Genomic DNA, 12,137 nt, shown 5'->3' with positions numbered 1-12,137 from the left:
CACTTTTTGTTTTTCATTTTTAAAATTATTTTTTTAAATTGTGATACATACAGCGTACCATTTTAGCCATTTAAAAAAAATTGAAGTGTAGTTAATTTACAGTGTTGTGTCAGTTTTAGGTATACAGCATAGTGATTCTGTTTTATATATATTCTTTTTTAGGTTCTTTTCCCTTAGAGGTTACTACAAGATGCTGAATATCCTTCCCTGTGCTGCACAGTGGTCCTTGGTGTTTATCTGTGTTCTGTGTAATAGTGTGTATCTTTATCCCCAGCTCTTAATTTATCCCCCACCGCCTTCCCCTTTGGTAACGGTAAGTGTGTGTTCTATGTCTGTGAGTCTGTTTCTGTTTTGTAAGTAAGTTCATTGGTGTCATTTTTTTTTGTAGATTCCAAATGTAAGTGATGTATTATACGGCATTTTTCTTTTTCTGACTTCGCTTAGAATGATGGTCTCCAGGTCCATCCATGTTGCATTACTTCATTCTTTCTTATGGCTGAGTAGTGTTCCACTGTATAAACAGACCACAGCTTCTTTATCCGGTCATTTGTCAATGGACCTTTAGGTTGCTTCCACATCTTGGTTGTTGTAAATAGTGTTGCTGTCAACACTGGAGTGCACCAATCTCTTTGAATTAGAGTTTTTGTCTTCCCTGGATATGAGCCCAGGAGTGGGACTGCTGGATCATATGGCAACTCTTATTTTTAGGTTTTTAAGGAACCTCCATACTGTTCTTTATTTTAGCCATTTTTCAGTGCACAGTTCAGTCGCAGTAAGTCTGTTCTCTGAGAAAGCTTTTTAAAATTAGGTGTTTTCCCAGCTTTATTGTTATTCGCGTTGGACTGTGAAGCTCTGTTACCATCCTGTAGGTCCCCAGACAGCGGAGGCTTCTGTCCAGGATGGAGAGGAAAGGGAGGGAGAGTGAGCAGGGACAGGGCGCTGCTCCTGGCTCCTTCCTGCTTTGCACCTCTGTCTACACCTCCCCCCGTGCACAGTGGGCCCTGCCTCAGACCTTCAGTCCACTCCTGCCAGGGGTGCGCTGCGTCCCACGCGGCCACGCTGTCACCTCAGGGATGTTGGTGTGTTACAGGAGCTTGGCCCCGGGGTGGGGGATAGCCGGGCAGAACTGGGCCTTGTCTCACTGTCCTGGGCTGAGGGACCTGCCCAGAGACTGTGCCCAGTTGCCCACAGCCTGGGGGCCCCGAAATATTTCCTTGGAAGCACTAACTACAGTGTCTTAAGCCCACAGCCCCTCGCTGTCCTACGAACTCGGGTGGTTTAGTTAACAGCTGACGGTAGGTCCAAGAATGTCGAACAAGACCTTCCTGAGGGTTTTCTTCAACTCTGAGCCCTGTGAGCTGGAGGGCAGGACAGCTCGTTCCTGTGAGTGCAGGTATGAAGTGCACCCTTCCTGCTGGATGGATGCTGTCCTGGCTTCACTGCCTGGAATCGAGTTTACTTCCCCTGACGTCGGGGACCTTGTTGGCTTCTCACCTCAGAAGGTGTTGGGTGGCAGCATGTGGCATCACTTCCCGGGACACCTTGTCCTGGAGGAAAGCACCGCTGTTTTACCTTGGAGCCCCTGGCCATGTCCTCTCCTGAAATGGGCAGTGGGCCTGCCTGCCCCGGGATGATGGTGGGGCCTGAGCTGCGTGCCATTGGTGGATCCTCGGCATCCAGCCACCTGTGCACCCTCTGGGCTCTAACATGGCTGCAGAGCAAACTTCATCTTCAACGAGGACAGAGGTGACTTGGGTCTTGCAGGCAGGAAGCGTGTGGTTTGGGTCCGTGAGCACAGGATGCCCTGGGGTGTGACTCAGCGGGGGGGATGGAAAACAGTGTCTGTCTTCAAGGTCCGGGAACCAGGAAAATGAGCTGGAAATGTGAGTAATGTATAATTTTACTAAAATTAACCGGCGAGTTCTTCAGACGTTTTTCTGTGTGTCTCAGTGTCTTTTCTGGTCCACGGTGCCCCCTGCGTCAGGCCTGCAGTGGCCCATTTTCCTGTTCGCTTCCTTGGAGCCTGTTCCCCACCCCGTCGGGGGCGACTCTGGATCGTTCATGCCCCTCCTGGAGCATCCCCCCACCCCAACCCCGGTCCTCAGGCTCAGCGGGGCCAGCACGCGGGGCTGCACTTGGGACACTGTGGTGCCACGCGGCGCCAGGCACATGGACTGGCCACGCGCTGGATGAGCTTCAGGCCGCTCCTTCCCGCCTGCGCCCCCCCACCGCACATCCTCCCTCTCGGGGCGCTGCAGTCTCACTCGGGAGCCTTTGTGTCCCCGTGCGGTCGTGAACCCCTGAGAAGGGCCGTGTCTTCCTCTCTGTAACCGGCACAGAACACCGAACAGGGGCTCAGTTCACATGGGTTGAATACTGCGGAGTCTGTGCTGGACAGAGGCGCGTTCTGACCGGAAGCTCAGGCCTCCGCCCCTGAGCTGGCAACATTCGTGAAGTGGCCTGCAGAAGCCACGTATTTTCCTGAGGGGTAGATTGTGTCGGGGAAGCAATTCACATAGCTCCGCAACGTTAAGTTTTATTTTCTTGAAGTTTAGGAGAAAACCTGATACTGAAGACAAGCATGTGATGATGTGGTCTTTTCATTCATTGAGAACTTGAATGTCTAGAACTAAATACCCGTTTAGGTCACAGCCAGTTGATCTTGGGTTCGACAGGCCTGAGGTCTGTCAAGCAGAACGTCCTCGCTTCTGGGATGTTCTGCAGAGATGTCGGCGTTTGTGATCATAGCTGCGGAGGCATTCGCCGTGAAGGCCTCTAATGTCTTCTGAGTCGTCCCAGGAAGATGAAATTATGGCCGGACTGGTTTCAGAGTAAGGCTTTTTTCCTTTTCTTTTCCTTCTTTTGGTATCGGAATTCTTAGACAATTGCCGGGATCCATGTGGTGTGGATGGGACACTTCATCCAGGCTCCTCAGCCAGAACATACTCCTCTGTGATTGTCTTCCTGGGCCGGAAACTTACTCTCTAACTGCTTCTAAGTCATTCTGTAGAGTGGACCAGAGAATAAAGGGGGGAGACACCATAAATTCAGTGCTGTGCCTATACAGCTAAGTGCCCTGTAGCTGATGAACTAAGCTCAAAGTTGATTTGGTCCCCCTGACGCTCACTGACCTGCCCTGTGCCAGCACGACTCTATTTGTGTACCGTTCAGTCCCCATTTGAGACCCTCGAGGTGGCTCTTAGGACCACACAGTAGCAGAGATGGCATGGCTGAAGCGGACTGGTCCCCAGGGGCTGGCGAGGCTGCCGCACCTCGAGCCTTCCCCCAAGCCCCGGTGCCACGCGGATCGGGCACACACTCCAGCTGAAGGGTGGCTACTTGGCCCCCAGCTCTCCACGGTCCTGCCCATCCCTGGTCCTCCTTCCTTCACCATCGTCACCAGCCCGCTGGACGGTGCTTGAGGAAGGATGAGCGGGGGTCTTGCTGAGCCCCTGGGAGCTGGGGGCGCAGGGAGTGGTATGAGGGAGTCTTTGCTGAAGGTCTGCATGGGGCATTTTGGGGTTGCGAGCTGCAGCTGCAGTTGGCGGTGGGTGTGGGTGGCACAAGCGTGTACAGTCACAGAGGCGCAAAGCAGCCATCTTACTCGGGGGCGGGCAGGCGGACCGCGGCGTGAGGAGCGGAGGCGGGGCCGCAGTGGGACAGGCCTCAGAGGCCACTGAGGACGGCGCTGAGCTGCTGAGAATGATAACCGAGGGCTTGATGCGGTCACGCCTGCTTTATGAACAGATTGTGCTGAAATGAATACAAGTAGGACAGGAAATCTGAATGAGGTTGGTAGACCGTCTCAGTGTCCATACTGGAAGGTGGTTTTACAAGATGTCACCCCGGGGGAGACTGGGCGCAGGCACACGGGACCTGTCTGTGTTGTTTCTTACAACTGTGTGTGAGTCTGCAGCGTAGAAAGCACACACACACATTAATTATGCTGTATCGTGTTCAGCTGGTGGAGGGGCAGGCACACTGCTTTCTTCTCTGGTTTCTGAGCCTGTGAGCCCAGCTTCTCTGCTGGGAAACGGGATGCCCCCTTGTGCACTCTGAGAATAACGTACGCTTCTTAGAGGAAAGTCACAGAAGTCCCTAGCTACTACATTTTGAGTTAAAATTCTTGCTCAGTCCTTATGAAATAAAGATTGCTCTGGCAGCAGAGAATGTGGTGGATTTAAGGGGCCAAGACCTGCGGCACAGAGAACCCCTGGCGTGAAGGGGGAGGGCGCGGGGCCTGGGCCCCCGCCGCTGGGCCACCGCTCCCGCGCTCTCATTCTCTGAGAGGTGGGACGGGTGATGCTGCCTGTACATGAAGTCAGTTAGACAGTGAGCAGGGCCAGTGTTACCATCTCACCCAGGTCCCACATGGCGCCGGCCACCTGAGTGCCGGGGGATGGATTTAGGCAGAGCCTTCCCGCGGGTGTGTGTGGATGGCGGGGCCACACCCCGTCCCTCCGCTGTCCGGACCACCCCGAGTGCTGCACCGTGAGCCAGGGCCATGGTTTTTGGGCTGCTGGCCTTGGCCAGTGACGAGACTGCTGAGTCCCCTCTCCTGGGGAGGGAGTGGTTATGGTGCCCTCTTTTCGGTGCTGCTGGGAAGACTGAGTGAGCTAAGGCCAGTGGACCTGGCACACAGGAGGCATCTGGTTGCTTTGGCATCATGACCACCTTCATCCTTCTGAACAGCAGACCCGTCCTGCGGAGCCGCCTTGAGCACGCAGGTGGGCTCTCCGGGCTCCAAGCGCGTGGAGTTTGTGGGAGATGTGCTCAGATAGCCTGCCAAGCAGAGGGGCGTCTTGGTCCGGATGCCCGATGCAGCTGGCCTCAGACCCTGGGAAGGTGCTGCTCCAGCACCGAGGGGCTCTGGAGTCACACTGATGTGGGTCAGCATCCTGGCTCCTCCACTGCCCACAAGCTGTTGGACCCGAGTCTCAGAAGATGGGGGTGATGATGGGGTCGTATTTACCCACAGCCAGGTGAGGAGTGAACTGAATCATCAGTGTGAGTGCCGGGCACGTGGCCGCTCTCCCGTTCACCACCTAGAGGCTGGGGGACGTTCCCGTCTGAGCGCCTTCCTCTGTTTCAGGAACAAGACGACCAACGGCGACTGCCGGAAAGACCCCCGGGAGCGGAGCCGCAGCCCCATCGAGCGAGCCGTGGCCCCGACCATGAGCCTGCACGGCGGCCACCTGTACTCGTCCGTCCCCAGCCTCAGTCTGGAGCAGCCCCTCGCACTGACCAAGAACAGCCTGGACGCCAGCAGGCCGGCCGGCCTCTCGCCCACCCTGACCCCCGTGGAGCGGCAGCAGGTACGCTTGTGGCCGGGGACCGAGGGCTGGAAGTGCCGGGCAGAGGCGAGGAGGGTGGTGAGAGGTGGGGGGCACCCTATCCTCAGCCTCGGGTTTGCATGTGGAACGGGGGGATCCTCTTACCCCAGGCCACCTTGTGTCTTTATTCCAACCTGGGAGTGCCTGGGCCTCGTGCTTCAGGACTTAATGTCTCTGGAGCTTAGATTCTTTGCACGAGGCAGGGTTGGTCTGGATAGTGGGTGTTTCCAGCCGTCTTCCTGGCAGCTCTGTTTCTATTATGATCAGTGCAATATCCTGACTGGAGTCCTTGTGACCTATCACAAGGCCACCCAGATGGAGCTGACTGGCAGGTTGCTTTGCTTTGGGCTGGAGTCCGGTAAAGCCACTGGTCACAGTGGCTATTGGCTGATACAGGTCAGAAACCTGTGCCTGGCAGACAAGGATTTTTAAAAGGAAAATAAGGAAATTAAGTTATTATTTAATGAACACAGATTACTTGGTAGAAAAAAAAAGACCTCTGGGGGCTCCTGGGGGACCAACTAACAGAAGGAGGCATTAGCGCTGAGGTTGGGAAATTGCCACATGAACGCACACGGCTTTCCCTGAACCTCTGGGGCCGCGACCCGACAGGCCCTCCATCCGTGTGTCCCTGAGACTGTTGGGTGGGGGGCAGCAAGCGAGCAGGTGCTGGTGCAGCAGAAGCCACGTCCCACTGCCCCCTCGTCCACTGCCTGCGCCTGTTTCTGACCCAGGCTGGGATCTGGGCTTGTGGGAGGCCCCGGGCGTTGGGTGAGGGTGTGCTGGTGCCTGTGACCCCCAGTAAGGCTGATGCGCAGCTGCACCTCCAACTGGGAGCCCAGCATCACGACCCCATTTGTTTCACTCGTTCGTTTAACAAAACTGCGTGGACACCTACTTTGTGTAGGGAATGTGTTAGAAGTTGGTCAAGCAAGATGAGTCTGGAGGAGTCAGGCTATCAGATAACTCAAATATTAATGTATCATTTAATACACTTATTCTGATGAGAACCAAGGACCGAGGGGGCGACATCACCACCATCCACTTAGTGAACGTTTACTAGCAATGCCTCTGCCCCGGCACCGGGAAGCCTGGAGGTGCAGAGACAGGTGAGCTGCAGCTTGGAGGGAGCACACGGTCTGGTCCCGGAGATGCAGGTGTGAGATGACTGCACTGTTGGGTGGCAGAGGGCAGAGCAGAGGTGGTTTAAGCATCAATTTATTTTTAGGATCCAGGGAGTTCAGCCCTTGGCTGTGGCCACTGCTGGGCTGATGTGCTCTGGGAGGAGGTGGGGGTGGAATTCCAGGGGGAAACTTAGCCCCTGCCCGTGGCGACGTGCAGGGAGAGGTGCCAGGAGCCTCCAGGGGTCTCTGCCCGAGCACGGTGGGCCCTGCTCTCCCTTCAGCTTCTCTGAAACTTTGATGTTTCCTTGGATCTTGGGTTTCCGTCACTTTGCAAGGCTTCTGAGGATCTTCTGGTGGGTCTGGTCATGGCTGATTTTTGGAAAGTGTAGCTCTGGACAGAGTTGCCCAGCTCTCCCAGCCACGGCCTCCCACCCGACCCTCAGATGCGCCTGGCTGCCCGCTGTGGCAGCCACCCCCGGCGTCGGACGTCTGTGGCTGAGTGGCTCTCCTAGGAGCGGGCGCCTCAACTTCCCACCTGTGTTCTCATGGGCTTCCTGGCCGGACAGAGGGAACAAAGCTGGTGGCCCTGGAACAAGCCAGCAGTGCGCCTGGGACACCCTGCTTCCCCGAGGTGGCCGCGCTGAGCTCAGCTTCTACTAGGCTCCCAGCCTGCCCGCCCCAGCTGGCTGCTGGTCCGCGTGTCCCATTCACGTAGCGACCGTTCACCAAGCTCCTCCGGGTCGGTCTGGGGGCCTGGACCGTCCTCTAGAACCTGAGCTTCCGCCCACATGGGGTCCGAGCCCTGCCAGGAGCGGCACAGCCCAGCCCTCCAGCCCGTTTCTGGAGCTCTGTGTCACCTGCCAGCCCCGTGCTGTCTGCGTGGCTGTGAGGGGAGCCCTGGAGCCCTGAACCGGGGAAGGATGGTGGGGAGCGGCCGGTGGGGGAGAGCGGGGGATGGGACTCAGCCTTCTGGGAACTGGAACAGGAAAGCTCCCAGAGAAGCATGTCTGGGGAGTTTGCGGGAAGTGTCCCCTCATTTCAGGGTTTTTGTGGTGGCAGCTCTGAGGGTAGAGCTGTTCTTAAGAAAGGCAGAGATACCAAGAGGGTGGCCTCGGGGGCAGCAGCACATGAGGAGAGACAGGATGAGATTAAACAGTTAAAGCCCGAGGGACGGTGAACCTCAGGATTGTCCCCAGATGGGAGCTCCTTCCTTCCCCAGGGCCTCGGCTCCACGTGCAGCCACGTGCGGTGGGGTGAGGGGTGAACAGCGTGTGCCAACAAATTCTCAGCCTCCAGCAGGTTACTTGTGTGGCCTTCACCTTCCCCGTCCTGAAAGTAAGGGTGTGAGGCCTGTTCCCTGGGGGGCATGTGGCGCTGAAGCCAGGCTGGCACTCAGCCAGCGTCGGGTCCCCAGAGAACTGAGCCGGGCCCGCAGCCTGGGCTGTGGGGAGGAGAGGATGGCCCAGGCACTTCCACTCTGCCCGCCCGGGGTGTTCGCCTCAGGTCAGGAGTGCCTAGGGGTGATCTAGTGCCTGGGCAGCTGCTGGAGTCTTCGCCAGGTCCCATGCTGCCCTGTGGTCCTGCCCTGCGGGTCCCCCACTAGGAGGCGCCACATTCTCTCCTGGAGGGGCCTTTCCTGTCTTTCGCAGCGCCGCCAGAAGGCTGGATGTCGACCGTATGCTTTGGTCTAAGCATCTCAGATCCTTTCTATGTAACCTGCATTTCTCCCCCATCCACAGCCCCTCGCCCAAACATGTCCCTACTCTCCGACTCTGGTTGCAAGGAACAGAAGCCAGCCTGAGCTGGTTTAAGCACAAAAGGAAGGAAGTTATATTGGGAGGACCCCAGGGCGTCTCCCAGAGCCAGGTCTTGGGTACAGCCAGGCTCAGGAAGGAAGGGTGGGCCCTTGCCCTGGGGAGCTGGACAGGAGGCGGGACCCTCCTTCCTCTGCTGGCTTTGTGCCTGTCCCAGTCTCTGCATCCTTTTCTGTCTCTGCTTCTCGACCCACGCGGCCAGGCTGGCTGGGCCATCTCACAGCTCCTGAGAGCAACCTGAATTTCTTCCTGAGTTGGCCGTAGTAGCTGACCCACAGCCTGAGTCAGATTTTCAGCCTGGCCCAGGACAGGGTCACTGACGGCTGGGGCCGCATCTCATGGATGGAGGAACTTGGCGCGCACACTCCTCCGTCCCGTCTCACTGGGAAGTGCCTTTCCTGGCTGGAACCTGAGGGAGCTCAGTTGGTACCCGGGTCTGGGAATCCGGACACCCCCGGCCCTTGCTCTGAAGTGCGCGTGGTCCAGTGGAGGAAACTGGAGGCACCTGGAAGGACAGTCTACCTGATGAACGTGTTGGGGGTAGTGACCTCATAAAAGGCTTCACAGAGACAGTCTTTGAACAGGGTGTTAAAGGCCGAGTGGAGTCGGCCAGGCAGACAGCGAGGTGGTCTGGGGGAAGGAGCGAGAGCATGGGCAGGTGGACTGGTTGAGGGTGACGTGTGTAATTCAGGCACTTGGACAGATTTCTGCATTTCCGTCTACATCATGACGTGCGTGGTCGTAACAGAAACAGACTCGAGCTGGCTTGGCTTAAGCAAAGGTGGAGAGTATGTTGCAAGAGCCTGGGGATGGCTCAGTGAAGCCCTGGGGTGCACTCTGAGAAGGCAGGGACCAGGAGCCCTGGGGACCATAATGGTAGGAGCAGTGGTCCCTTCCGCAACCCTCTGCCATCTACATGGCTCCCAGGGATGGTCTCATTTCAGGTCCCAGCAGCCGAGCCTCTTCCCATCACTGATTCAAACAGCCACGACCAAGGGTCACTGCTCAGAGAAAAGACCGCTTGGGAGTGGGCTGAGCGCACACCCTTGAGGGTGTCCACTGTGGATTCGGGCAGTTGAGCAGTTTGACCCCTGCTCTGACTTGATCAGCCTCCGGTCAGAAGGGCTCCAGGACAGGCTTCAGCAGAGCAGTGGGGCTGCCAGGGGGCCCTGCGTGGGATCTGATGCCAAGATGGCCAGTGGCACTTGATTTTCTGGGTTGGGGGGCACCGAGGGGGCTGTCCCACCTCCAGCTCGGCAGGAATATGACTAGAGTCACCAGTTGGGGTGAAGCAGCAGCTGCTCCTTGTCTGCCCTGTCAAGCCTGAGCTGACGCCAGCCCCTCCTCTCCCCAGAACCGGCCCTCTGTGATCACGTGCGCCTCTGCCAGTGCCCGCAACTGCAACCTGTCCCACTGCCCCATCGCGCACAGCGGCTGCGTGGCCGGCCCGGCCAGCTACCGGAGGGCCCCAAGCTGTAAGTCATTCACGGGGTCCCGGCCTGTCAAGGGCATCAGAGCTCCTTCGGTGTCCCCTGGGTCGTCGGAACAGCTAGTGTTTGCTTGGCTGGGGTTGGTGGGGCAGCAGCACGTTAGCCCTGACCTCCAGGCTCTCGCTTGGGTTGGGGCAGAGGCGGGCCTGTGTCCCCAGGTCCCAGCCCTGACCGCGGTCCCGCTCCCCACAGCCGCCGCCACCTGCGACCCTGTGGTGGAGGAGCACTTCCGCAGGAGCCTGGGCAAGAACTACAAGGAGCCCGAGCCGGCGCCCAACTCAGTGTCCATCACAGGCTCCGTGGACGACCACTTTGCCAAAGCCCTGGGCGACACGTGGCTTCAGATCAAGGCGGCCAAGGATGGCGCATCGAGCAGCCCCGAGTCGGCCTCCCGCCGGGGCCAGCCCGCCAGCCCCTCGGCCCACATGGTCAGCCACAGCCACTCCCCCTCCGTGGTCTCCTGAAGGGAGCGCCGCCCGCTGACACGACGTCCATCTGCATGGTTTGCCTGCGCTTCGAACAGTCAGTGCTTAAAAAAATGGAAAAACAACAAAAAAAATCGTGGGTGGGGGGGTGGGGGGAAGGGAGGGATGGTTTCTTCGCAAAAACCATGTCGTGGGGATTTCTGTTGTGTTTTGTACTTGCCGGGTCGGGTGTCCGGACACGGGCCCTGGACCGTGACCGCAGGACTGCGCGCAGCCTCTGTCCGACGCAGCACCTGACCTCCTGCCTCAGTTACCAAAGAGACCTCTGACGCAGGGCTGCTGCGCCGACAGGGGCCCGGGCCTCCGGTGACCCCGACGCCCTGTGCTTTTCCATTTGCTTCTTGAGACCCGGTGCGCGGCTCAGCGTCCAGCCCGCGTGTGTGCGCTCGTGTGTGTGCGTCTACTTGAAGAGAACGGAGCTGTCGTGTCTGATTTGCACTATGGGAGGAGGACAGAAGTTGCCTGCCTGGCAACTCTGTGAGATGCTAGCACTCTGAGAGCAAACTGCTGAAAAACAAAGGGTTTAAGGATGACATTTCTGACCGTTTGTGTGTGTTTGCTTTCGTTGAACTTAGGACCGCTCTGGAAGGGGAAGTCTCACGCAGGTTGTAGGCCTTTCTCTGTCTAGGTTTCAGGTGCTTGCAACTGGACTGCAGACTGCCAGCCACGGGCATTTTACCTTCTCTGAACACTGCAGTTTGTCAGACGAGTGGAGGTTGGCGGTTCCACAGTGCTTTAAACGTGATGCATGTTTTAATGGATAAAAATAGCTGGTTTCTATTAATTGTATAGTCAGTAAACAAAAACCTTAATCCTTACTAGCTTCCTTTCAGAGTTAGTTTACTTTCGTCAGTTACAGCCCTAGGCATACTCACTGCTGGTACAGTTGTGCTCGAAGATGTGTATTTGATACTCACGTTCCTCCCAAGCAGCGCGGGGCCGCTCGGCCCCGGCAGGCCCTGGAGACGGGCAGGTGAGCGGCTGGTCAGCCTCAGTGTCGGATGCTGGAGTTTCAGCTGCAGGCCGACACCATTTATGTTTTTTGCATCCCTGTCTGCTTATTACTCGCTCCCAGGGGAGCTGGGGTTTGTGTCTCCCACCTACCCTCGATGCAGAAACTACTCCCTTTAACCTCTTGGCTGAACAGCAGATTCCTGACAATCTGTGATACGGTATTTTGTATGCTTCCTCGTACGCTGGGGCCAAGGCAGTATACATTCCTCTGACTTTATACAGTTATTACTGCGTTTATTACTCGTTTGCTCTAGAAATAGCTACTAACTAGAAGTTAGGTGAAGAAGAAAGCATGACAGACCCAGCTGTGGATGCTCAACAGCTGCTCCTCTTGCTGGTAAACGTTTCCGTGCCCCCGCCTGTCCCCTGCGTTCCCTGCCAGCCCCGCCCACCCGCGGGCTTGAGCCGTCACCTGGCCAGGTGATGCAGGCAGACCCCCACTCCCAGGGGAGCCCTCGAGGCTGGCTTTCAGTGTGAGGAAAATACAGGTGAGCTGGTTAATTCCGAAAGCTGGCACTGGGTGAAGAGGTGGGAGGACTGGCTCCTGTGGCCACAGGGTGGCTGCAGGTCTTCGAAAAGGCGGGAGAAGAGCCATCCTCTGCCTCCCCCCATGTCCCCCCCCACCTTAACTGGGCTTCCAGGCTTTTGCATTCAGGCCCCTATATTTTCTGTAGGAAAAAATCGTTGAAAACACTTTTTTTATATAGGTAACTTTAAGACCATCATTACGCTGTGCGTAAAGAATGTACAGAGAAATTTGTAGGTATTTTTTGAAGAACAATTAATTTGTTAATGATATGTAGCTATTTAATTTTTCCCTTTCCTATTGTAATCATTCATATTTTTTTTTGTTTGGAAAAAAAAGTTGATCTTTTTT

The 12,137-nt window shown here is 56.7% G+C and overlaps 1 protein-coding gene across 10 annotated transcripts in view; it reads left to right on the top strand.

The window, feature by feature from the left end:
• The window catches only part of VGLL4 (vestigial like family member 4), a 141,645-nt gene extending 129,822 nt beyond the window's left edge, over nucleotides 1-11,823 (top strand). For 9 of the 10 annotated variants that reach the window (XM_072941863.1, XM_072941865.1, XM_072941861.1 and 6 more), the window contains 3 exons: nucleotides 5,093-5,315; nucleotides 9,626-9,746; nucleotides 9,954-10,327. In XM_072941863.1, the coding sequence (XP_072797964.1) occupies nucleotides 5,093-5,315; nucleotides 9,626-9,746; nucleotides 9,954-10,225 (616 nt within the window). In that variant the 3' untranslated portion in view covers nucleotides 10,226-10,327. Of the gene's footprint in view, nucleotides 1-5,092; nucleotides 5,316-9,625; nucleotides 9,747-9,953 lie in introns of all 10 variants that reach the window. The other variant, XM_015241411.3, reaches the window with a different exon arrangement.
• Nucleotides 11,824-12,137: the final 314 nt, after the last annotated feature.

Source organism: Vicugna pacos, chromosome 17 (assembly GCF_048564905.1).
Source record: "Vicugna pacos chromosome 17, VicPac4, whole genome shotgun sequence".
NCBI lineage: Eukaryota > Metazoa > Chordata > Mammalia > Artiodactyla > Camelidae > Vicugna > Vicugna pacos.
This window is presented reverse-complemented; position numbering and strand designations above follow the sequence as displayed.